At 34.4% G+C, this 24,106-nt stretch overlaps 1 protein-coding gene across 2 annotated transcripts in view; it reads right to left on the minus strand.

Moving 5' to 3' along the window:
- FSTL5 (follistatin like 5) overlaps window positions 1–24,106 on the minus strand; it is a 300,031-nt gene that overhangs the window by 53,255 nt on the left and 222,670 nt on the right. For both annotated transcript variants that reach the window (XM_026847761.1, XM_026847760.1), the window contains exons 7-9: window positions 20,964–21,084; window positions 12,952–13,113; window positions 11,881–12,015 (exon numbers count right to left, since the gene is read on the minus strand). In XM_026847761.1, the coding sequence (XP_026703562.1) occupies window positions 11,881–12,015; window positions 12,952–13,113; window positions 20,964–21,084 (418 nt within the window). The remainder of the gene's footprint in view (window positions 1–11,880; window positions 12,016–12,951; window positions 13,114–20,963; window positions 21,085–24,106) is intronic.

A 24,106-nucleotide genomic window follows, 5' to 3' on the forward strand; every position in this document is an offset into this window, starting at 1 on the left:
GTCACAATGTTGTGTTCGGAGATTTTTGTGGCTGTTACTTTTGTTAGCACGGTTATTATTTTTCTCCCACTTTCTAGTAATGGCAACCTACACTTGTATCACAGGCCGTGTGGCTTTTAAGGATGCTGACATTCAGTGAGTTTGGAGATTAAATGCAGCTCTTCTGCTTCCTTTTGGCAATCAGATGCTCACATTATCAGTAATCAGAACACAATACTACATTCCAGAGAAAAGTAGATCAGGGCAGTAAGATTCAGAAAAGAAACTTGTACTTAAAGTACAATACTTCATTTTCTTCCAGAAACAGTTTTATGTCTTCTATCACATGCTTCAGTGGTCATTATCCAAGAAAATGCTGAATGAGACTTTAAAATTTATTAACTTAAAAAAATAAAAACAAAAACAAAAAAAACAAAAAAACACCCTGTCATTCTTTTGTACCTACTTTATCTGTGTGTGGTTAAATAACCTGAAATTTTCCTTTCTTTTCTCCTGACATTACATATCATGAAAGCTAAATAAAATGTTTTCATAAAACGTTATTTTGTTGCACTGGCACTCAAACAAAATGGATATTAATTAAAACCTTAACATCTGAAAAAATTTCTAGCTTGCTGCACTGAGAACAATGTAGTTTAAAATGGCTTTAAGAGGGAAAAACAGCAGAAAGACATCTTTTCTGCATTATATACTATTCCAATTAACAGGAGGGAAAAATCCACTGATAAATCTTCTGAATGCAAATAATGACTGTTCATGAATAGAGAACCACTTGTTAATTCCAGGCTTTGTCTCATCAAAACATAATCTTGGTATTTAAAATTCCATAAATATTTTACTTGAATATCTCTCAGAACATAACAGTTGATAACTAAAACTCAACAATTTTATATCAGCTCATTGTGTGAGACTTTGTACCATCAGACAGAAAATCACTATCCATTTCCAAGTCTTCAAACCCATAATGGCAAGAGGTCACAAGTAGATGCAGTAGAATATAGGACAATGAGGAAGATACAATAAGGTCATATGGCAAAAGTGTGGAATTCAACAGTTTTTCTGAATTGTCCCACCATAATCTGCTGTACTTTTAATCTCATAAAGAAGTTATTTCAAGATGTTTGAAAGGATTCTGTCTGCTTACTTCACTGATAGCCACTAGCATTATCAACTGTTCTGGATAATCATATACACATGATAAAGAAAATGTATCTGTTATCTTACTCTTTTTTCTCATATCTCTGATGTATAAACACATGCCTTTATGTTACAGAGTAAATCTATACCATCAATACTATCTGGTTACTGAACCACACAAGTTTTTAATTATTAGTTTTACTTCAAAAAGTGAAGATGAGGTTAGGGTGGTTTACTTTTTGCTCAACTTCTTATATCAAGCAGAATGAAAACATTTATGCATATATCTGCATTTAATTTTATTCTTATTTTATAAGAAATTCAGATTTGTTGGTTTTATATACAAATATAAATACATATAAACATTAATTTATTTGTGACACAAACACTTTTTTTCCCCAAAGTTATTTATTGCTTGAACTATTTTATCAACAAATTCTATCAAAATTCCACTCTGTTCTAACGTAACATGCATTTTCATTTCAGAATAGGTTAATACAATAACCAAATATCTATTTTCATCACTATTAAAGTGTTATTTATCAGTCAAAAGTCACGGATGACACTTTACTTTTGGTCAAATATGGCCATGTTAGCTTGCTGGTCTTTAATTTATTTTTCTATATATCTTAATAATAAATCATGATTAAGTGCTTTACCAATAGCACATGAACTCAATCCAGTCTACACTAGTAGGAAGAAAAAATGGTTCATGAGCTGAATTTCTATCCTATACTTGGAAATTTGAAATAATGTCTTTGCCTACGATGCTGTCAACAAGTATAAACTTGTTTAGCTCTGCCATAAAATAAAATGCCAGCATAAATTATCTCTGAGGTAATTAGGTAAATAGGTACCATTCAGTATCAGATGTGACAGGAAGATTCTATTAAAGTTGCATAATGCCCTTCAGAGAGAATTTAGGCCATAAATCAAAGTCAAAAGGCTTTTAGTCCCATTCCAATATCTAGGCAGTGGAGATGCCTGGTTGCTTATGATGGCCATAAACCTGTCAAGTCAGTAGCATTCAGATCCCATAATCTCTTGTTAGGTGATAGGACTATGACATTACGTAAAAAAGGCACAGTTAGAAATAGATCTACTTAATGACACAGAACAGATATATTATTTTTTAAATTTAGCCCCCAGACACAGTACATGAGGCAGGTAATTTTTATCCTGCTTTGTGTGGCTAGGTGAAAGACTCTGTAGGAGAAGTTGCTTTGCAATATATGATGATGTCATAGTGAGTGAACTGAGTAATACAAGAGTCTGTGATGGATGGCCAAGAGTAAAAGCTACTGAATATTAAAATATCATCAAGTACTGACAAATTGGTCTTGAAAATCTCTTACCAGAAATACCTGATAACTTTCTATCATGACACTTGTCTCCCCAAGGTACACATGCATGACTCATCAAAATGTAGAGAAATACTAATCTATATTAATCAATGGCAAATTAAACTGCATTTTATAAAATTAAGTTTTGGAAAACATTAAGAGGAATGAAAATGTTGTAAAAAACAGAAAATAAAATAAACAACAAACCCACAAAACTGTTTATCTTTAAAGGGAATAGCACATTTTCACAATCTATGACTAGTTTGATAGGATTTTGTTAAGTTGAAACTGAAAAGAAACCAAAGCAGAACTGATGTACCTATCAAAGTCATCGAGAAAGGGGGAAAAAAAAAAAAAGTTATTTTACTTTAAAATGTTTTTCTAGTAGTGAAGATAAGAATTTTAAATATCTGAAAATATTCCCTTGTCTTTGATAATCAGTCTTTTTTATTTTCCTCTATTCTATACTGTCAGATTTTCTTCTTTAGATCTGCAGATTACACCGATATACTCTATTCCATTATTTCAATTAAATATTCCCATGCTAGTATAATTTTTGTTTCCTATCTTTTTTAAGCTCACAAAATGGTTTATTTATACTCTTTAGCTGTGCATTATATTCCATATGCAGCAGTGTTACTTTGATTAAAAATTGAAATTTGGACCAACTGCATTGGTCTTAATACTACCTGAATGTGACCTACATAAAGACCACAGATGGAAGTTACCATTTCTTCCTCCTCTATTTGTGACTACTATTGTACTTTATATCAACAAAAAAAGGCAGTAACATCTTGCCCACCCCACCTTTCTCATAAATAAGATGTTAAAATACGTTGTCAAATAATCCTTGTTCAATATTTACATTCTTCAGCTTCCACACAGTGTTTCAAGAACAAGCTAATGATTTTGGGTTGCTTTATGGCTTCTAGGAATTGGGTTGATCCAAATCTCTGTGACTATCAAAGGTAGCCATCAACACAAATCTGCAGCAGAGCTGTCAATTTCACAGAATCACAGAATCATCAAGGTTGGAAAAGACCTTGAAGATCATCCAGTCCAACCATTAACCTAACACTGACAGTTCCCAACTGCACCATATCCCTCAGCCGCTATGTCAACCCAACTCTCAAACACCTCCCGGGATGGGGACTCCACCACTCCCTGAGCAGCCCATTCCAACGCCTAACAACCCCTTCTGTAAAGAAATGCTTCCTAATGTCCAGTCTAAACCTTCCCTGGTGCAACTTGAGGCCATTACCTCTTGTCCTATTATTTGTCACTGGGTTCAAGAGACTCATCCCCAGCTCTCTGCAACCTCCTTTCAGGCAGCTGTAGAGGGCGATGAGGTCTCCCCTCAGCCTCCTCCAGACTAAACACCCCCAGTTCCCTCAGCCGCTCCTCGTACGACCTGTGCTCCAGACCCTGCACCAGCTTCGTTGCCCTTCTCTGGACACGCTCGAGTCATTCAATGTCCTTTTTGGAGTGAGGGGCCCAAAACTGAACACAGGAATCGAGGGGCGGCCTCACCAGTGCCGAGTCCAGGGGTCAGATCCCTTCCCTGTCCCTGCTGGCCACGCTATTGCTGACACAAGCCAGGATGCCATTGGCCTTCTTGGCCACCTGGGCACACTGCTGGCTCCTGTTCATCGGGCTGTCAATCAACGCCCCCAGGTCCCTCTCTGACTGGCAGCTCTCCAGCCACTCCTCCCCAAGCCTGTAGCGCTGCTGGGGGTTGTTGTGGCCCAAGGGCAGCCCCCGGCATTTGGCCTTATGGAAACTCATAAAGCTAAATTTGTAGGTTCATGCTTTAAATACTGCTAAATCCAGTAGTACAGAGGAGAAAGCTCTCAATGAATACAAGATTTAGAATTCCTTACAACACATCTGTATGTACTTCAAGCTAGAAAATGAAAAGCCACCTTTATCAGTTATTGCAGAGATGCTGGAATGTTAGAGCAAAGATCTCATTTAGAAAAAGAGAGAAATAGCAGTCCTTAAGAAAGGAAGTAGCCTTAGTTACAATTAACATGCCATTTTTATGCTAACAGATTTTCCAGCAGCTTGATATTCCTTTACACTAGCACAGCAGCAAAGGCCCCAGAAATCATCAACACAATTGCTAAAGGTAGAGGAAAAGCATTGCAATACCAGAGCTACTCAAGGTTTAAATTGTATTGATATGAACCTGAAGTTTTTTTAATGTTACACTGACAGTACTCTTCTATAGTTCTGTCCTATATTCGCACAGAAGCAGGATAATAATTTAAAACAGAGGCTGATTAAATACCTTCTACATTAAAAAAGAACAAAAAGAGGGTTAAATGATGTATAGTCAAGACAAACATTTAAAATAACCAGGTTCAAATGAAGTACATAAAAACACTTGCTAAAAGTTGTTACATATGTTTGGTCTGGTGTTATTAGTTTTGATTATATTTATATTATTCAGAATATATCATAAAGTTCACGAGGAGTATCACTACATATGCCCCTAGCAGCTCCCCAACTCCCTGAAACATAATAACTCAAGTAGCTGTAGGCTAGTTAGACTGGGGCATGTCCCAGACAAAAGAATAGGCAACACTCATGCATAATTCAATTCAGTAAGAAATAGGTCAGCTAATATATTCTAATGGAAACCAGGTCTTCCCAAACAAACCTGATTATATTTGATGCAATTAGAAGGTTTGTAATGTAAAAATTCATATAGGTGTAACTCAGAATTTTGCTAAACTTCTAATCTGTTAACATATTCTGATTAAATAGAGTTATACAATAGTAGTAAAGTACATGTCAAATGAATTACACCCTGCCAAATTTATTACTCTGAAAAAAGTAGTTTTCATTGTTAAATCATTACTAAAAGGTAAAGAACACATTGCTGGAATGTGTCCAGAACAATGGCTAGTGAATCTTGTCTTAATAATTTTCGTCAATGATCTGTAAATAAACATAAAATATTTCCCTAGAAGTCTGTGAATTACCTGTTATGATAAATAACAGAGTTTCTGAAAGTTTGAATTACTTTGGAAAGTATATCTCTAAAATAAACTACATTTTGATATAGTCAAATGCAAATGTAGACATCTAGGGAAACGTAATGCAGACTATGTCTACACTAGGGAGCTGAGACTGGTGGGAAGGAGCAGGATTGGGGAAGTGAGGCCTGATAGAATATCAGGCATGTGGTAGATAAACATATAAACATAAACTTCCACTGATGATACTAGTGGAAAAAAGTGACAAGGGATCAGTGGATGTGGAAGAAAAATGTTATCAGATAGGTATTTCACTCTCCCAAATATTAAAGGAACAAATAATATATTTGCTTTTGCAAAGAGCAGTTCCCATTTTTTAAGAAAACTATACCAAATCCAGTTACGATCCTCAAGGCAAAAAGACCACATGGAGTCCTACAGTAACTGTCTTATGAGAAATTTCTATTTAGTGTGTGTGAGAGAAAGTAATCAACATTTAACAATGGTATTTTTGTAGGACAAAAATTCAAGAAGTCAATTTATTGGAAAATAAATGAGAATCAAAAGAAATAAACTGAAGGAAAAATTTACTTCAAAAGAAGTATTACTCTATATTAGTGAAACTGAATAATTAGTAAAGCAAAACACAAAGCAAAATGAGGGATTCTCGCACTCTTTCTGCCTCTAACTCAGGTAGATGCATTTATGGGAGGATACACTTCAGGCAAAGCTTTAGATCTGTATTCAGGCAGAACGATGCAATTTGATGTCTTATGAAATGAAGAAGAGTTAGATGAAAAAGCGCTTAAATTATGAATCCATGAAATATTTGTTCTGAAAAATCAAACTACATTGGAATGAAACTAAAACCAGATTTTAAATTGCTATTAGGATTACAAATGCAATTATGCCAGAGACTCCTTCCGACAGAGCTGAATTCTCACAGGTATTATTAGAGGATCATGACAGTAGGGGAGACTCTGCTGTTTTCAATGAGATTTAGACCAGATCGTTAATCCCCAGAATGTTTTTACCAGTCACTGCAGGGGTTATCCAGCTATCATCCAGATCAGCTATCTCATTCTCAATGGCTTTAACTGCAAATTCGAGGGAAAATGGAATTCACAGGACAGAAAAGAGTTTCCAGTCTCTGGAGAATTAAAACAGCATAGTTCTTGCATTCAGAAATACTGTAGATGCTGTTATTGTAGGAGTAGGATGTATAGATCTATTCACTGTACATGCTGCATGGCTCCTGTTAACTATCAAAATCATGATACTTTAAAATGAATGTTCTGAAATGGTATATAATGAGCCAATAAAGAAGGCACAAGAAATACAGAGGTAATTACAATTTTTATATTCTTTATGAATCTAAAATGCTAATTAATACAGAAAAGATTAATATCTACTGGGAAAAGAAAAAAAAAGTTTTACATTTGTATAAAATGTCATAATAATCATAAGAACAGTACAGTTACAGTAGAGCATTTTCATGAAACATTTACTTTCAGCTTAAGGTCAATTTTCTCAGATTAAAATATAGCTTTTCAACAGAGATTACAAAATCTAAAAATTCCCCTTCTGGGAAGAAGAAAGGAGAACAAAGACCACATTATAAAACCTATGCACACCAGGGAGAAAATTAATAAGAAAATTTGTCTTGGTCAGCCTGGAGAGTCTTTGGGAGCACCTAATAGCAACCTTCCAACAACTACACAGAGGTCGTCAAGAAGACAGAGTCAGGCTCTTCACAATTAGCTTGACAGCAATTGGTATTGTTGGAAAAAGCAGACAGATTTTCACACACACAAACCCTTCTTCAGGTCTGATACAGAAGTGGCATACTTCAAAGCCTAAGGAAGAATGACTGAGTTTACTTAGTAAAACTGCATTTAGACACTTAGATCAGGGAAACCAACTACTTTCTGGCAGAAGTGGCCAAAATGATAAATTAACAACTAGATAAATAAATGTTACCAGAATTATCTCGTGCTATAGACTGTTTCTACCTACAAACATTCTTTTGACTATTTTTTTTCATGTTTGTAGATTTTCCTTTAATACACATTTATACTCCAATATGCTGTCTTACTTAAAAAGGCAAGTTAAATAAAATGTTCCATTTACTAGAACAATAGAAAGTTCAGTCTGCTCAGATATCTCTCATTTGTATTAAGTGGTAGTGTTATTCTCCACATGGATTAAAAAGGAGCAACAGTTTAAGATATACACTGTTGCTGTGTGATCAAGAAATTTAATGACAAGACATTAAAGTGACTATATACTCCTGGATGCAACTCCACATCTTATAGAGAATTATTATGTAGCTTTTAAGAGATCATTTTGCCTCTGTGCTCCATTCCCTTTTTCCTTCCATTATTTATTTCTTCAGGATTTAACTGTTCTCACTAACCTGTCCTGTTTCACCTACTGCTGCCTGTGTCCTCCCTTTCTTCCTCACATTGTTGGCCTCTTCCATTATGCCCCTCCCCAGGTCTCTTACTTCTTCAATATACTCAGTCTTATTCCATTTACTACCATTCCTCGGATGCTACTTGGATGACCACTCAAGGAGCCAAGAAGAGCCAAGAACACAAGAAGTTATCTTCACTCTCATATCCACAAAAGCCCATGGATCAAAGAAAAAGAAGTTGCACTGAGTATTTACTCTGCTCTTGTAGTACTAAACCTGGATCTACTGAAGGCAAATGGCATCTTCAGAACTCTAAGAAACTCCCAAATAGTGTCCATCCACTATATAAGAAATCATTTTTGTCACAGTATGTTCTAGTGATAATCTCACTGCCTGAATCACCAATATCAAGTCCCAGACTGTGATGTAAAAAGCTTAAAGTAAAATGACTATAGCATTTTTAACATGAGTAAAATCATGTTTTCTTCCTAACATTTGTTTCAGGATTGGCCACAGCATATTAGCAGAAACATTAAAAATTAAAAGCAACAAAAAAGCTGTTTGTTTTGAGGCAGACAGCAATAATGTAATGCTTCAATATAAATGGCCGACATCAGAGGATCTGATAATAGACAGCACCAGGCATTTATCACAAGTACTCATAATAGATGTTTATATCGGTAATATAAACTAAATTTTTTCATTACAACTTCACAAATCTTGCAAAAAGTGCATGTGTTTGGACACAGATGTTAAGTATATCAAATTTCAGCTACAGAATGAGTTAACTGTTAAGAGACAATGTTGAAGTTAAGATATTTTAAAGAAAATAATTCCTCTCACCTAATACAATGCAAGAATGAAAGCATATTTTCAGAAGTTTTATTTTTAGTGCATATTGAAAAAGGTTGACATGCTAAGAAAAGGCCAAACTACTCTTGAGACTGTCATCCACTATTAAAGTTTTACCTGTGTGTGACAGAACAATGGTTCAGTGTTCAGTGCTGGCATCTACTGAACAGATCTTTCACAGTATTTTCCATTCACTTCCATCTTAAATTAACATCTTGATAATGAATCATTATCATTAAAGTATATTGACTTGGGAACTTGAATTCAAATTGCTGAAACTGGAAACTTTAAAATAAACAATGTCCTGGCACCCCTAAGTCATACTTTGTGTTAGATATTTTTATTTTATCTACTAGCATCATACTTCCCACAATTCAGTATAGGTTTGACATTCACTCTGTCTCTTTTCTGTTTATAATACATGCATTAGATTTCTCTGTAACCAACATTGTGAATTTTGAAGACCTAGAAATCTGATAACATTTTTAGCTACAGAGGTGACAGAAAGCTTTGTTCATTAGTCAACAATCTATTTAACCATAAAGGCACTGATTTTAAACTAGGCAGATGTGCCAGAAAACATAACATTTTCTCTCAGGAGCTGTTTACACTAGCCATTCCCAAAGCAATGATCTAGCGATGTGCTTTCTGCTACAAGTATTAATTTTTTCTTAAAGCACTATACTGAGTTTTCCACATAACAAATTTGGGATGTGTTGAAAATGAGATTTCACAAGTAACTACCAAAAATTAAGCTTTAATTAAAAATCAAAAAGCTTTCATATGCACATAAACAATGGGTCAGATAAGTAAAAAAGTGAACGTTTCCTTTGACTATTAAACTTTCTAGGAAATGAGATGCATACATTGGTAAAAATGGAACTATGTTCTGCATTCATTATGTGGTTTATAAAATTATTGTCATGCTCAATGCAGTACAATTACAGTTTTTAGGGCTTCACTGTAAAAGTTCTCATTACTCTCTCAATAGCCAACCAACTCAATGTTCTGACATACGTTGGGTTTGTTATGATTTTTACTTTATGTGACATTTAAAAAGTAGACAAGCCCAGATAAACTGATAAACTAGTGAGAATCTGTTCTTTTGTTCAAAGCAATATCCTAGTATTTGCAGAAGGGAGTACTCCAGTAAGGGGGGTGGGGTGGTGGGAAGTAAACACACCTCCTTTATTCTCTTAAAGGAGGAAAAAAGCAAATTTATTTATAAAAATGTCATCTATAATGAGTACAGTTTATATCAGATCATATGAAATCGTATTTGTATCATCCGAGACTATTTTCAGAATACAACTTGTGGCCTATTCAGCAGGCTTTAAATTAAAGTAGTAATAGCATTGTGTTTAAAATTTGTGGGTGGGGGAAAAAAAGGCTCACAGTCCTATCCATATGGTTTTACCTATATAATTTTCTTCCCTAATAATCCCTAAATTGCTGCATGAACCAGTGTTGTGGAAGAGATCTAAAAACAAGCAGAGAAGAGTTAATAATAAAGCGCTTCTACTCTTAACTTCAGTTTACTAATGCTGGCAATTCCTCCCTTTAAGAGTTTGTTGCAAGCAGTGTTCATTGCATAGCATGTGATTTTTACAAATCCTGTAAGTTAGCTGATCTAAAAACTATTGCATCACGTTACAATTCCTGAAAACAGTATTTTGCATAGTTGTGGCTATTCCTTCATAATCATTGCAGATCAGGTCTTCAGCAGATATAATAATTAGGTAACTAAAACACTTGCAAACTGGACAGTTGGATATAAATATTTTGTTGTTAGGACCAAACAAGTCTTAACCAAGCATAAACAAATTCTAGTTTGTCAGGGTTTTGTAATTTGGCAACATTCACAATATTTTTCACAGATTGCAGAAGGCAAATGGAGGTGATTGAGCTACTTCATATCACTAGATTACTAGAAATGCAGCATGATCAAACAACTTATTTATCCTCAGCTGCCTTCTCAGAAATGCCTGAGCAGTCAACTTCATGACACTTACTAAAAATCTGTTAAGATTTTTGAAATGACGGTTATAATTAGTGTTACTGAAGGCAGCTAAGTAAAGATATTAACATTTGGATTATACGATTTTCCTTCATGGAAGATATCCTCTGAAACATTTAAAGCTTAATAAACCCATATGTAACTGAACTCAGTGTCCTGCAACAGGAGGTGTCAGACAGAATTGCAGTGCTATTAATTCTGCCTTTAGTATCTTCTGTCAAATACTTGGCACCATTGAATAAGCTTCTAGATAAATAGGAATGCCTTAAGTTAATGCAATCAGTCTCAGTAGTAAAAAGCTACCATTTTACTAGATATATTTCTAATGAATATGCAGTATTCATTAAAGTAACAGATTTAAAAGAAAGAAAACAACCAAAAAAAGCAAAAACAAATGGGCGAAGTGTAAACTCAGGAATGGATTTTTTCTGAGCAGAGGAATGAAAGGGAAGGGGAAAGAAGTATCAAGGCAGACAAATAATAAGTAAATAATCCCCACTATCATTGAAGAGAGGGTAAAGAAAGGTACTTTTTGGTAGTGGTAGAGATTTCTTTGGCACATTGAACTCCCAACTTAGCAACTGACTGCAGTCACTGTTTCTCCACATTCCTTATACAGGTACAAGATGTCATGGCCAGGCTGAAACTGATCTAGACCTGCTGAGCACTCCAGGAGGTAAGATTGTCCTGTGATGACTCTCACATCATGAAGGCCAAGTTTGACTCTTGGTATATCTCAAAAACATACAGGGAGAAAGACTGGAAAAGGTCTTCCTCCCACATCCCCACCAACCCCCAGAAACCACACCAGGAATACTGCTTTGCCTTATTTAGGCATCCAGTTCCTTTTTCTGTTCATATGCAAAAAATCTATCATGAGGAAACTGTCCAAATTTTAACAGCACTGTGAAAAACGTGTCAATTCACAGAACAAATCAGAGATTTCATTTTACTTCTAAATAAGTTTCAGATTACGCACTCTGCACTGGCAACTCCTGGATGTAATTTTTTTTTTTTTTTTTAATCAGTTATCTACACATGCTCATTTTAATTTATTTAATGTTTCATAGTTTTTAATAATGTTAATGTTTAAGTGAGGGCTGCATATATTTAAATACTTCTCATAGTACTTACGGGTCTTTCGAGCAGAATCTTCTACAAAAAGAGAAGAAATGTCTTCATCCACCCCTGCTTCATTCTTTGCAATACAAGTGTATGCTCCTGTATCTTCATAGCGCACATTGCTAATGTGAACCTCACTACCATTTGCTGAAAGGAGAGGAAAAATTCAACATTCAGACATGCTACAGTGCTTTCATATTATATATTCGGAAGGCTTTCTCTGCTCATACTAATTAAACCATTTTCGTTCCTAAGTTCATAACTTGGAGGCTTGCCAAACTAATCCAAAGGTATTCAACTGGCTAGTGAATTACATGCACTATTATTCTTCCCACAAATTTTCAGAATACGTCAGCTGATTTTTCACTTCAGAGCCAAATAGCAGTCTGAGGTTTTATGTATGCTTAAATGACTATGGTTGTCTTTAAAATCATGTAAATATTATGCAACATAATAAAATGATGCATTTGGTCACTTGACTCTTATCATTGGCTTTACACAAAATCACCTAGGTTTCCATGCAACATAATGGGCTAAAATTTAAACATAAATAATAATTTTAATAATATTGTTTCTAGTAACCAGAGGCACCAGGTTTTGTTTTCACATGAATGGAGTGTAGCAACAGAAGAAACAGACACATTGTAATTTTACACCTAGATCAGTGTAGGAGTCTATGGAAACCACTTCAGGAGTTGTATTTCAACTTGAGTAGGAATGTCAACAAACAGTTGAGGTTTCACAAGCAAAAGCCTTTTAAATAAAGTGATGTGAACAATGATGTGACCAATGATTCACTGCATTTTAAGTATAGTATATTTGTTCAATATTTGTAGGATCTATTTTACAAAAACAGCTTTGTAGGTATTCTAAAATATCCTGCCAGTAAGTACAATCATTATTCTAACAAAAATAAAGCAGAGAAGATAGTGTGTTAGGGGGTAACTGGAAGACACCTTCTCAAATGTTTTAGCTTAAACTTCAACCCTTGGTTAAAACTATGTAAGAAGGACAGCTAGTATGGAAAGGATGCACTAATAAAGCACTCTCAACCTGTAGAAAACAATAAATATGCACTTTTACCTTGAAGAGTTAGCTGTTTGGATAATTTTGGAGTGATATCAATTCCATTCTTTAGCCAACCAAGCTGTGGGTTGGGAATACCTTCAGCATGGCACCGAAGACTAGCTGTCACACCTGGCTCCCTTGCCTGGCTCTCCGGATAGACTCGGATAACTGGTGGAACTGAAGGCAGAAAACAATTATAATTTAGTGCAGAAGAGTATTACCTTCATCTTAAGAAAAATAATTATAAGCAATTCTAAAGATTCCTGGTGCTATATATATAACAACACACAGTTGTGGTATTAGTTACATATTCAGTAACATTTGATGATGAACTCTGTCACAGTAAATTTATGAAGCAGCAAGAATGTTCTGTGAGAAAAACCTCTTTTCATTGCCTGTGGTATAAATGAAAAAAGCCTGAATTTTAATTCAGTAGTTTGAAATTGAGTAATAAGATCTTGATTTTTCCTTAAATTTCTTTATAAAATATGAATAATGTACAACCAGTAAGTTGTGCAATGTACAGAGACTGTAACTGTCCTGCTTCACAAACTTTCTCTTTAACAATTCACCTCCACCTTTCCTCTCTCTCCAAAACACATCTCAGCAATCCATTTTACCTGTATAGAACATATAATCACAGAATCACATAATGGTTGAAGTTGAAAGTGACCTCGGGAGATCATCTTGTCCAATCCCCCTTTCTCAAGCACAGCAACCTAGATCCAGTTGCCCAGGACCATATTCAGGATTTAGAATATATCCAAGGAGGGAGACGTGCCAGTGCTTGGCCACCCTTACAGCGTAAAAAATATTTCCTGATGTTCAGACAGGACCTCATGTGCCGAGGATACCAGTTGTCTTCTTTACCACATGGGCACATTGCTGCCTCATGATCAACCTGGTGTCCACAAGGACCCTCAGGTCCTTTTCTACAAAGCTGCTTTCCACGGGGTGGGCCCCAGTGTATACTGGTGCATGGAGTTCTTCCTCCCCAGGTGCAGGACATTGCACTTCTTGCTTAACTTCATGAGGTTACTCCTGGTCCATTTCTCCAGTCTGTCAAGTTCCCTCTGAATGGCAGCATGACCCCCTGGTGTATCAGCCACTCCTCCCAGTTTGGTGTCATCTGCAAACCTGCTGAAGGTACAACTCTGCCCCATCATCCAGATCATTAATGAAGATGTTGAGCAGGACATTTATAAGAATAGTCTTCAGAGTTTCGTTATCAGCAAAATATAAGAATTGTTGACATCACTTTTCCAAGATTTGGAAACTTGCTGCAGTATATGCTTACTAACTAAAAATCTGCTACATACCACACATCAGTATTGGCAGAGAGAGGGCATATGACATCACATTGGACATGTTCCTATTGGTAATCAATGATTAAGCAAGATTGAAAAATCTTGCTGTGTAGATTTTTTAGATGAGTATTTATTGATCTTATCTTTAATTATGTATAGAGAGAACTTGCTTGAGGTTGTTTCTAACAACAAAAAATCAACTGTAATGAAGGTTAAAAAAACATATTTCCTATTCTCCAAAATTTTGTTTAATGCAGCTTTAAAAATGTGGAATACTTAGCTGGTGTCACAAAACACAGCTGGGTAGAGGATGAAATATCAGTTGATAACGAAAAAAGATAACAAGATCAAAAATTAACTGTGTCTATTTTGGCACGAGATTAAATATTTTCAAATGCTATCCAACTGTTTACAAGGAATGTCCCAGCATGCTGTCTTATTAGGGCATAGAAATGCCTCAGCTTTCTACATGACAAGAAATACACAAATGTACTGTATCAGATCAGATGTAAAAATCAGTAAGTTTCAGGGATATTTTAAACTCAGTTAGAGATGAGGGTCTTTTCAAATAACATAAATGTAACCCCAATAGGCAAACTTCAAAAATATAATAAAAGAACATGGAATAAGATTAAAAATGTGAAAATTATGGCTGCTAGTTGCTTAGACTACCTGATGAGAACATGAACATATGAAAATCGGGGATTTAAGGTTTCTGTTGAGTTTCTGGAAGGGACTTGGCTTTTATGGACGCAGATCTCTAGTTTTCATCTCAAGCCTGACATTCCCACGCCTGTTCTGCCTCTACTTCTTCCCTGTTCTGTCTCCTCTCCCTTAGGATCGGTGTGTTCCATACTGAGACCTTGCCTTCCCTGCTCTGTTCCTTGGACTGAGCCCCATTTGATTGCACACTCAGATGGCCTGAGTCTCTTTCAGCACCTCAGTTCCCAGTCTTAATCTGTCTCATTTCCTAGGGTCCAATTTTCATGTCTGCTCTGTTCAGCATTCTTGACAGAAGGTCTTTTAGGCAGCCTACCCCATGTTGCAGGTTTCCCACTGCATCAAAGCTAAATAGTTTATTTCTCCACCTTGCCTCAAGAAGTACAAGGAGCTCCATCTCCTTAGAGACAGGATTGCCATCAGTTGCTCAAGAATCTCAGCAACACAAATAACTTCTAGGACCGATAGCAAGGCATTGCAACTCATTGCATTCTCACTATGATAGGATATTACTTGTCTTTTTTGTGCCAGTGAAATATTCTCAATGGATATAAAAACTTACAGGTATTTAACAAGCACACTTTGACAGACGTCTGAGTGCGTATGGAATTTTTAAAACAGTCCAATTTTGGGGAATTTTCATTGAATAGAAAAGGAATGTTTAACTTGGGCAAAAGGCAGATGGTATTTGGGGGGCAATGTATTCTTAGCAGCTTTAGAAAATATAACTAAAATCAAATACTTCTTAAACAAACAAACAAAATCAAACCCTGTATCACAAGATGCTATCCTTGTTAAGTTAACTACTCTAGAGTTAGGAGATGTGAAGGTGAGACCTGCTCTATTGAAAGCAGGTCTGAATTTTCTTCTACTATTTCATATTTCTGTAGTAGATACTGTTTCCTTCAGCAGTGTTTTCCCAGACACAGAGGTACTTGCATGACACTAACGTTTATTTATTGACCTATTTTTTCCTCCATTTGCTGCCACTTCCCACTTTCCTCAGAAAATCTGTGTCTGATAGGTTATCTATACCAGTAGAAAAGTTTTCCAACCCTTCTTTTGCATTATAATTTTTTATTTCATGTTATCCTGAAGCTTACCTGTAATATACTGCCAAGAACTATGCAACTGAGGCAGGCAGACAATTAAAATATTAGTGCAGTATGGGCTGAAAAGTTAATTTGATATGACAAGCTAGATGTAAACTCTTTGGGTTCATTTCAATCACTTTTTTGGGGGGTAGCTGACCATAAATATTACCAGAAAGCAAATTTTACTTACACAAATAATGTGATTGTTCACACTGACTTTCAAAGAGTAATGTTCTAATATCTTAATGTAAAGAAGCCTACTTTATATATTTGAGAGATCATTACATAAATTAAAAAGGGAGGGGAGAGAAGACATTGCGTGATTGTATTCAGCAAAACCATACATAAGACAACCAAATGAATCCTGTATCCTGTATCACTCAGTTCAAAAAACCTTGTGAGACTGTTGGTTCCAAATATGGTGAATACGTAACTATTCAATACATCTTACAGTTTCTATAAAACCCCCTGAAGATTATTTCAGTCAGGTTTAATGGAATGGGGTGGGGAGAAAAGAGAAAATAGTCTGTTCAAGTTGTTTGTAATCCAGGGAGAATGCATGTGTTTAAGAAAGAAATATTATACATATTAAACTGAGATATTTTGTTTGGAAAAACAAAGATGCTGTGTTCTTCAGACACTATCAATCATTGATTTATATCTGGCTGAGGATTTGGACTCTCTTCACCTTAAGGTACTTTTGGCCTTCTGTCTTGGATCTAAGGTGGGGAAAATTCTTGTCACCCCTCTGCAAAAAACTGCCTTGTAAATGTGAAACTTCAGGGAGTAGGTTGCCATTGTTAACACAGAAACAGAAATAAAAATGTCACATTCATGCTACATTTGTAGTGCTCTGATTCGAAACATACACCATAAACTCATACCATTTTTAGAGCGGGTTTGAATTTGAAGATAGTCTTCCTTTTTGTTTATAATATGCCTAATGACATTTTTGTTTGTCTAGAAACATCTTTCCAAAAGTGAAATGTCTCAAATTCACACTTTGAAGAATCTAGCCTCTGACACATATATGCTTTTAAGATAGAGTTATAAAAAAAAAAATAATTTAAAGTCATCTAAGTATCATGTCTATAACTGCCAACATGATCAATAATATTAACATCTCGTTATGACCAGCGTAGATCCGTAACATGGTAAACATTGAGTTAATGAGAAAACACAAGCTTTCTAGGTATTTCAGTTTTTTCAATAGCAATTTTCAAGGCTTTTTTTGGTGTCATATGTAGATATCATATTCATGTTATCCTGAGCACAGTAATAACAAGAAAGAGTAATAATTTTTAATAATGCTCCTTTAACACTTCCATTAACATAGACAATAACAAAAACATAAGAAAAAATATTTTAGCTTTTTTTCTTTTTTTTTCATTTAACCCTTGTATACACTTCTAGTGTCTTAAATAGCTGAATATTAGCATATAAAGTGGTTAACTGAATATAATACCATCAAAGAACATTTTAGAGACAAGTGGTCTCTTATGAAATACAACAACCCATATTATATCTTAGTTTGTTACAGATTTTTTGATCGACCACTGTTTACTACTTTGTTTAGAACTCTACCAGCATTCCCCTAGAAACTTTTGAATAGCTGCTGTGGAAAAAAGCAGAGGCTAATAAACAAGCATAAGGGAGATGATACAAATCCTCCTGAAATATAAATTAAGACAGATTTTAATGAACCAATTATGGAGTTGATATTATAAATATTTTATGGGAGGTTGAATTACTTAGTATCAGTGATACTAAGATCATCACATACACCAATCATTATCTGAGAACAGGTTTTCTAAATCATGGAGTTTATGACATGCAATGTCAACAACAGTAAAGGAAAAGTACTTGATGGAATTAATTTTGATATCACAGATATATGGAGAAAAAAATCAAACAGACAGGCTCAGATTCGTATAGTCTCAGAATCATATAGTAATAAAATTATAAATTTTGAAAGTTTTAAGTACTATGTAAATATTAATAATTAGCATTATTTAATGAAACAGCTACTCCTGCCCCATTACAACTTTGTATTTTGGGTTTTTTCTTTAATAGCTTATATTAAAAAGGGTTAAATAGCAACTTATTATAATATTGCTTACAATATTTACTTTACATGGCTTTTACAGTGTTCATTATCTGTATTGTTAAGACTCCAAAGGAAGCCCATTATTCTTTACTACTGTAACAGTCAATCCAAAACTCAAAAAAACTCAATCCTAAAGATCTTAATCTTAAAAGAAAAATAAACCAAAATTATATATAAAATATCTGCAAAATAGTTGATATATAATACAGAAATATTTTTTTTTTCTAAAAATATATAGATTTACACAAATGGAAATCAAGAAAAAACTTAAAATCTAATTACATTTTTCTGACTGAACCTTCGCATTAGATCTCTGTGATCAAACAAAGCGTCATTATCTCATTAACATTTTCTCTGATTCTCCTGTTAATAAAAGTATCATTATATTAATTAGTTATTATCATAGCTACCAGTACTGACCATCATGCCTGTGCTTAGGAAGATTACTGCTTAAAAGTACGGATCTAAAGTGTGGAAGAGCTGTTAGATCTTTAATCTCAATGGCTTTAACTCCATTTATACACAATATGTTCCTGTTGATCAAAGGGACTCCTTTCCCCTTTTCATTGCTCCGCAAAAATGAACATCCAATCATGCTGGAAGGTACCATTGCAGTGTCAACTTGTGAAACAGCAGCTATCTGAGCAGAGCAAACATGGACTAGTCAATTTGTTTGGACAACCTTAAATTTATATGAATGATACAGAGGAGAAATAGTAGCAATTGCCTTTGGCACCATAAAGGTTTACAGTGGTTTCTAGATGAAAAATACAATTTCCTTACAGACACTTCATCACCACAAAAATCTACAGTTGTCCTCCTTCACCTCTCCCAAATTATGTTTCTTTATTTTCTAGTCTTGCAGTAAAACTTCAACTTAAGTGGAGTTTTGCCTCGTATGATGAACTGAGCCAAACATGAAGAATCACAGTATTTTAACCATTGCTCCTCTTCAGCATTATTAACACACTGGGATTGGTAGAGAAGATGCTGACAAGAATATAATTTCTTAATAAATTAGGGTAAAACAGAACACATAAAAGGAGAAAGTTGGTCAAGGACCTTCTAACATGCTCAACTCACCAATAATTCTGCTATGTCTGCAGGAATTAAAATATGAGTAAACTTCAATTCAGTCTTCCCTCTAGTTTAGCCACTAAACTCACTAGTTTAGCTAGTATTTTCTGCCTGACTTTAAACGGTTTTCTGCCTGACTTTAAACTTGAAGAAAAAATTGAAGGAGGAAAAGATGTTGATGCCATGCATTAGATCAAGGAGGATACTCCATTGACAAATGTTAGGGGTCAGAAGAGGAAGAAATTGAGAAAAAAAAATTTAAAAGGGAGGGATGGATGGATGGATGGATGGATGGATGGATGGATGGATGGATGACTGATAGATAGATAGATAGATAGATAGATAGATAGATAGATAGATAGATAGATATTCTCAGCCAGTTTCCTGGAGAAACACAATGGCAGACATGTTAAGAAAACTGGAAACAAGCACTAAGCATCAAAGTCATTTAAAATGTGAAGATTATTAACAACAGAAAGTGAAAAACAAAGGTTATTAAAAGACAATAGAAAAAAAAAAACTTGGAAGCTGCATTTGGTATGAATATCAATGAAAGATATATCAGAAAATGTTTCAGCATTTTTGGATAAGAGATGTCAAGAAAAGTCAATTATAACTGACTAACAATTAACAAAACAAAAAATTATGGCAGTAGTAGTGCTGTCTAGACCAAGAAACTAGGTCTCGAGTATGCTTCTACAGAAAGTTAGAGCCTCTTAATGCAAAGTAAATTTACAGGAGAAGATTGAGTTCAAACATGATTCTGAATAGGATTAAGTATCAGCATGGAATGGTAAATACTGGTAGTTTACTGCAGAAAGGTAGACTTAAAAGTCAAAGATAAATATGAACACTGAAGTAACAGGAAAGCACAGAGTCATTAAAAAAAAAAAAAAAAAAAAAAAAAAAAAAAAAAAGACATTAAACCTCACGGAGGGTAAAGTTCAGTGGGACTCTTGGACCCTTGATCAGTGAAGGAGAACAACTGCTTCAGATAATTTAGGAAAAAAATACATATTGTAAAGAGAGCTAGGAAAGAGTGCTACTGTTCAAGATAAGGGAAAGGCCTGTCTTCAGGGCACCAGCACAACTTAACCACGGTTGTTACAAGTATAGGGTTCAGGAAAATGGTGCTTAAAACTTGAACAGATACAGGAAAATGTAAAGATCAAGATTTCAAATCCAGACGCCTCTAGTTAATCTACCTAAATCACGGTTAGATTCAAAATAATAAATGTGAATTTAGAAGCCTACATCAATTACAAAGCTTTTAATTAGTGCATTTTAAAAATTTCATATTAAAATTCAGCTTTCTCAATGGAAGAGACCTATGCACTTATTTTTCCAAGTTTGTCTCCAGAATTGCTAAATTAATACTAAACCTCATTTATCTGTATACACCTATATGTATATACAATAACATTCTGCAGATAACATACTAAAAGTCCTCATAGGTGAACAGTTAGATTGCACAGCAAGTCCTCTGCACTGTCTTTACTCCTTTTAATAACTATTGTTCATATGGAATTAATACATGAAAATTATTATATTTTCTTGTTTTGCGAGGTTATTTATAGGAGAACAGTGAGAAAAAAAAATAAGTATCTTTTTCTGTTAAGCTGTAACACAATATAAAGAAAGTAAAATAACAATAATAGATCTGCTTAACAAAATCCAAATCCAAGTCACTTATGGCTTGGTAATTAAAACATTTTTCCTTACCGTTCACTTGAAGAATATGAGTTTGATAGAGCTTATCATAGCCATCAGCATAGCAGGTGTAATTTCCCATATGAGTTGTGGTAACCTTAGTAATGTACAAGGACCCATCATCTCCAAAATCCTACCGGGAAAGATTAAAAACAAGATTATCATAATTATGCCTGCATCTCTACAGTAATTATGCTCGTCATCTTGGAAACAAAGCTGTGATGCAAATATCAAACATAACAAATATTAAACCAGAATAGCTGACAGCAATCTGAAACCCAAATATTATATTTGTGAATAGTGGAGTTGGTTGATCTTGCCACATATACTGTGTCTGTAAAAGAAAAGATATTTTTTAGAATAACAACTAGTTAAACTCTGCAGACATAATGTTTGTTTATTTAGTTATGATAGTTTTTTGCAGAAGGAAAGCGATTTAAGATTGGATCTGATCAGATAGAAAAACTAAAGTTTTGCACAATTTAACAAGGCAAATGACATCCTGTGGAAGTGTGGTCACCCTTTGAAATGAGCAGATACACAAATCAAAAAATCCTAATTTTTTTTCAATTTAAGTCACAATTTTTAACTTCACCCTCTCATATATTGTTAATTGGCATATATGTTCCACCGTATGTGCAAAATTTGACCTTCATTTTGATTCCCAGTTCAATTTTAACTATGCCAATTATTGTATAGAACATCTAATAGTCAAAGTGTCATGTTATTCTAAACTGCTTGTAGAAATCCTGCTAGGACACTTCTTGACATTTAGTTTATTTTCAGTCTCACCCAGAAATCTTTTTATTGTTATATACGTAGTTTATTTACATAAAACAGCAAATAGTATAAAATAGAAATGTAAAACTATGAAAAATATCTTTCAGCCTAGTAGATAGTTTCTGTTGTAAAATATTTAATTCCAAAATTAAAGTGTACAAGCTATGAGGAAAAACCTGCAAAACACAGTCTGTTTCATGACGGGAAGAAGTATGCCGGATCTTCTATGGTATGTAAATTGGCCCAGGTTCCTGAAGGGAACCCAGGCTCTATAATCACAGAATCACAGAATCATCTAGGTTGGAAAAGTCCTTGAAAATCATATGCCTAATGTTAATATAGTCTATCATAAACTCAGCTGCCTTTCTTGCATATTAAAAAGCTGTTTCAAAGCTTCTTAATATGTATACAATACAGTTTCCTTTTTTTTTTTTTTTTTTTTTTTTTAATCTAGAACTTATTCATGGTCATTTTATACTCCTTAACATAAATAGCCTCTAAAATAGCCTTTAAAATCTTTAAATAACTTAAAATATCCTCTCCTTGTGATTAAACACAGGATACAGTATTATATAATATACATATATACACATTGTAATTATATGCAACACAAATATTCACATACTCAGAGGCTCACACATAGAGCCCAAAGTATACAACAAGTATCCAATGCATTAGAACAATCACCAAGCACATGTCTCATTAGATATTCATTACAGAAGCACTACTTTTGTAAACTGATTTCAGGGATCTGGGATCCCAGAAAGCAAGTGTTACTGGTGAAGATCTGTTACAGCTCTGTGCTTCAGATGATTCTGCTAGCTGCTCACTCAGAGAAGAAAATAGCTCACCTAAAAATTAACCTATCCAGTAAGACTGTCAATCAATAACTTGCCTTTCCTAAGATAACTATAGCTTTCTGTATTAGCACTTCAGTTATGCAGACAATATTTATACCAAATCTTCAATATGCCATTATGTAAGTAATCACTACAAAAGTAAAAAAAAAACCAAACCAAAACAAAACAAACAACCTTTAATGCTTACTTTTTAACTTCAATTTATGTGAACCAATACAACTGGATTTCCATTCAAAAAACCTCATTGGAATAACTCCAATAATCATTCTAGTTGGATACTGTTCTTTAATTCTTTCTAAAGTGTATGAAGCAGTAAGTTCAATTAACTTTTTCCCCTTACTAGCTAAAATTGTTTTCAAAGTGTTGCTCATCAAGTTATTAGCGGAAGAATGAAGAACAGGTGTTCAAAAGAGCCACACTAGATCTATAAAAAAATCAATATATTTTGTCTAGCAAATGGCTAATATTTTTGCTGTCTGAAATTTTTGGCCTAATCTCTGTCAAAAGTATTTGTGAACAAAATAAGTCATAGGATGGAGCATATTAACATTTAGCTGCTGCAATGCATTCTGGAGACTAGTTTAATTTAGCATTCCTTATGCAAAGTTATTAGATATTGCTATGAAGCACACTTACCAATTCCAGGCCTTTTGATTGATTCACTGTGGCATGATGATATCTTTAGGTACCATAGTTATTTTCTAAGTAAATGGATGTCTGTGTTATGGCTTCTCCTTATTCATAGAAACCATAGATAAAACATCCTTGTGCTTATTTTACTGACACATCAGTATTTCAATAGGATTTCCACATGACATCACCACTTCGTCACTCAGAGAGCCTGAATCATATGGATGGCTATTTTTGTTGGTGTGGTGGTTTTAGTTTTGTTGTTTGGTTTGACTTTTTTACAACTACAAATGTCCCTAGATTATCGTTATACTGAGTTCAATGTCTGTTTTGTTAATTAAAGCAAACAATTCAGTACAAAGAGAACTTAATGTTGTAAGCAGCATTTGGAAAGGGATGATGAAGTATAAACGGAGTTCTTTGACACAGAATGTTGACATATATTTAGTGTTTTATAGAATAACTCACAAGCTAAGTCACTGAAAAAACCTGCATTTTCACAGACACACACAAGCATCACCGAACTAGAGCTTTCAAATAACAGCAGCAATACATATAGGAAAGGGTTTTCCTACCTTTTGAGAAAAAAAGTTGATGACTAGATAAACAATGCTACAAGATCAATTTTTGTTAAATAGCCTAATGTTTAAATAGAAATGGCCTGGTGCTCCTACAATTAAATTGCAAAACTAATTATTTTTGTCATGCATAAAAAAGTTATAATTGAACAATTATTTTAACAATGATCCCATTGCAACTCTGTTCTATTGGATGACTTGACATTTGAGAATCATGATACATGTCACAAATAATGAGTAAAGGATTATGGAATGTGACATTTGACAGTGAATCTTTGCTTAGTTGTCTTAGTATTAATACAACAGA

The sequence above is a fragment of the Athene cunicularia genome, assembly GCF_003259725.1.
Source record: "Athene cunicularia isolate RWA chromosome 4 unlocalized genomic scaffold, athCun1 chr4_part2, whole genome shotgun sequence".
Lineage (NCBI taxonomy): Eukaryota > Metazoa > Chordata > Aves > Strigiformes > Strigidae > Athene > Athene cunicularia.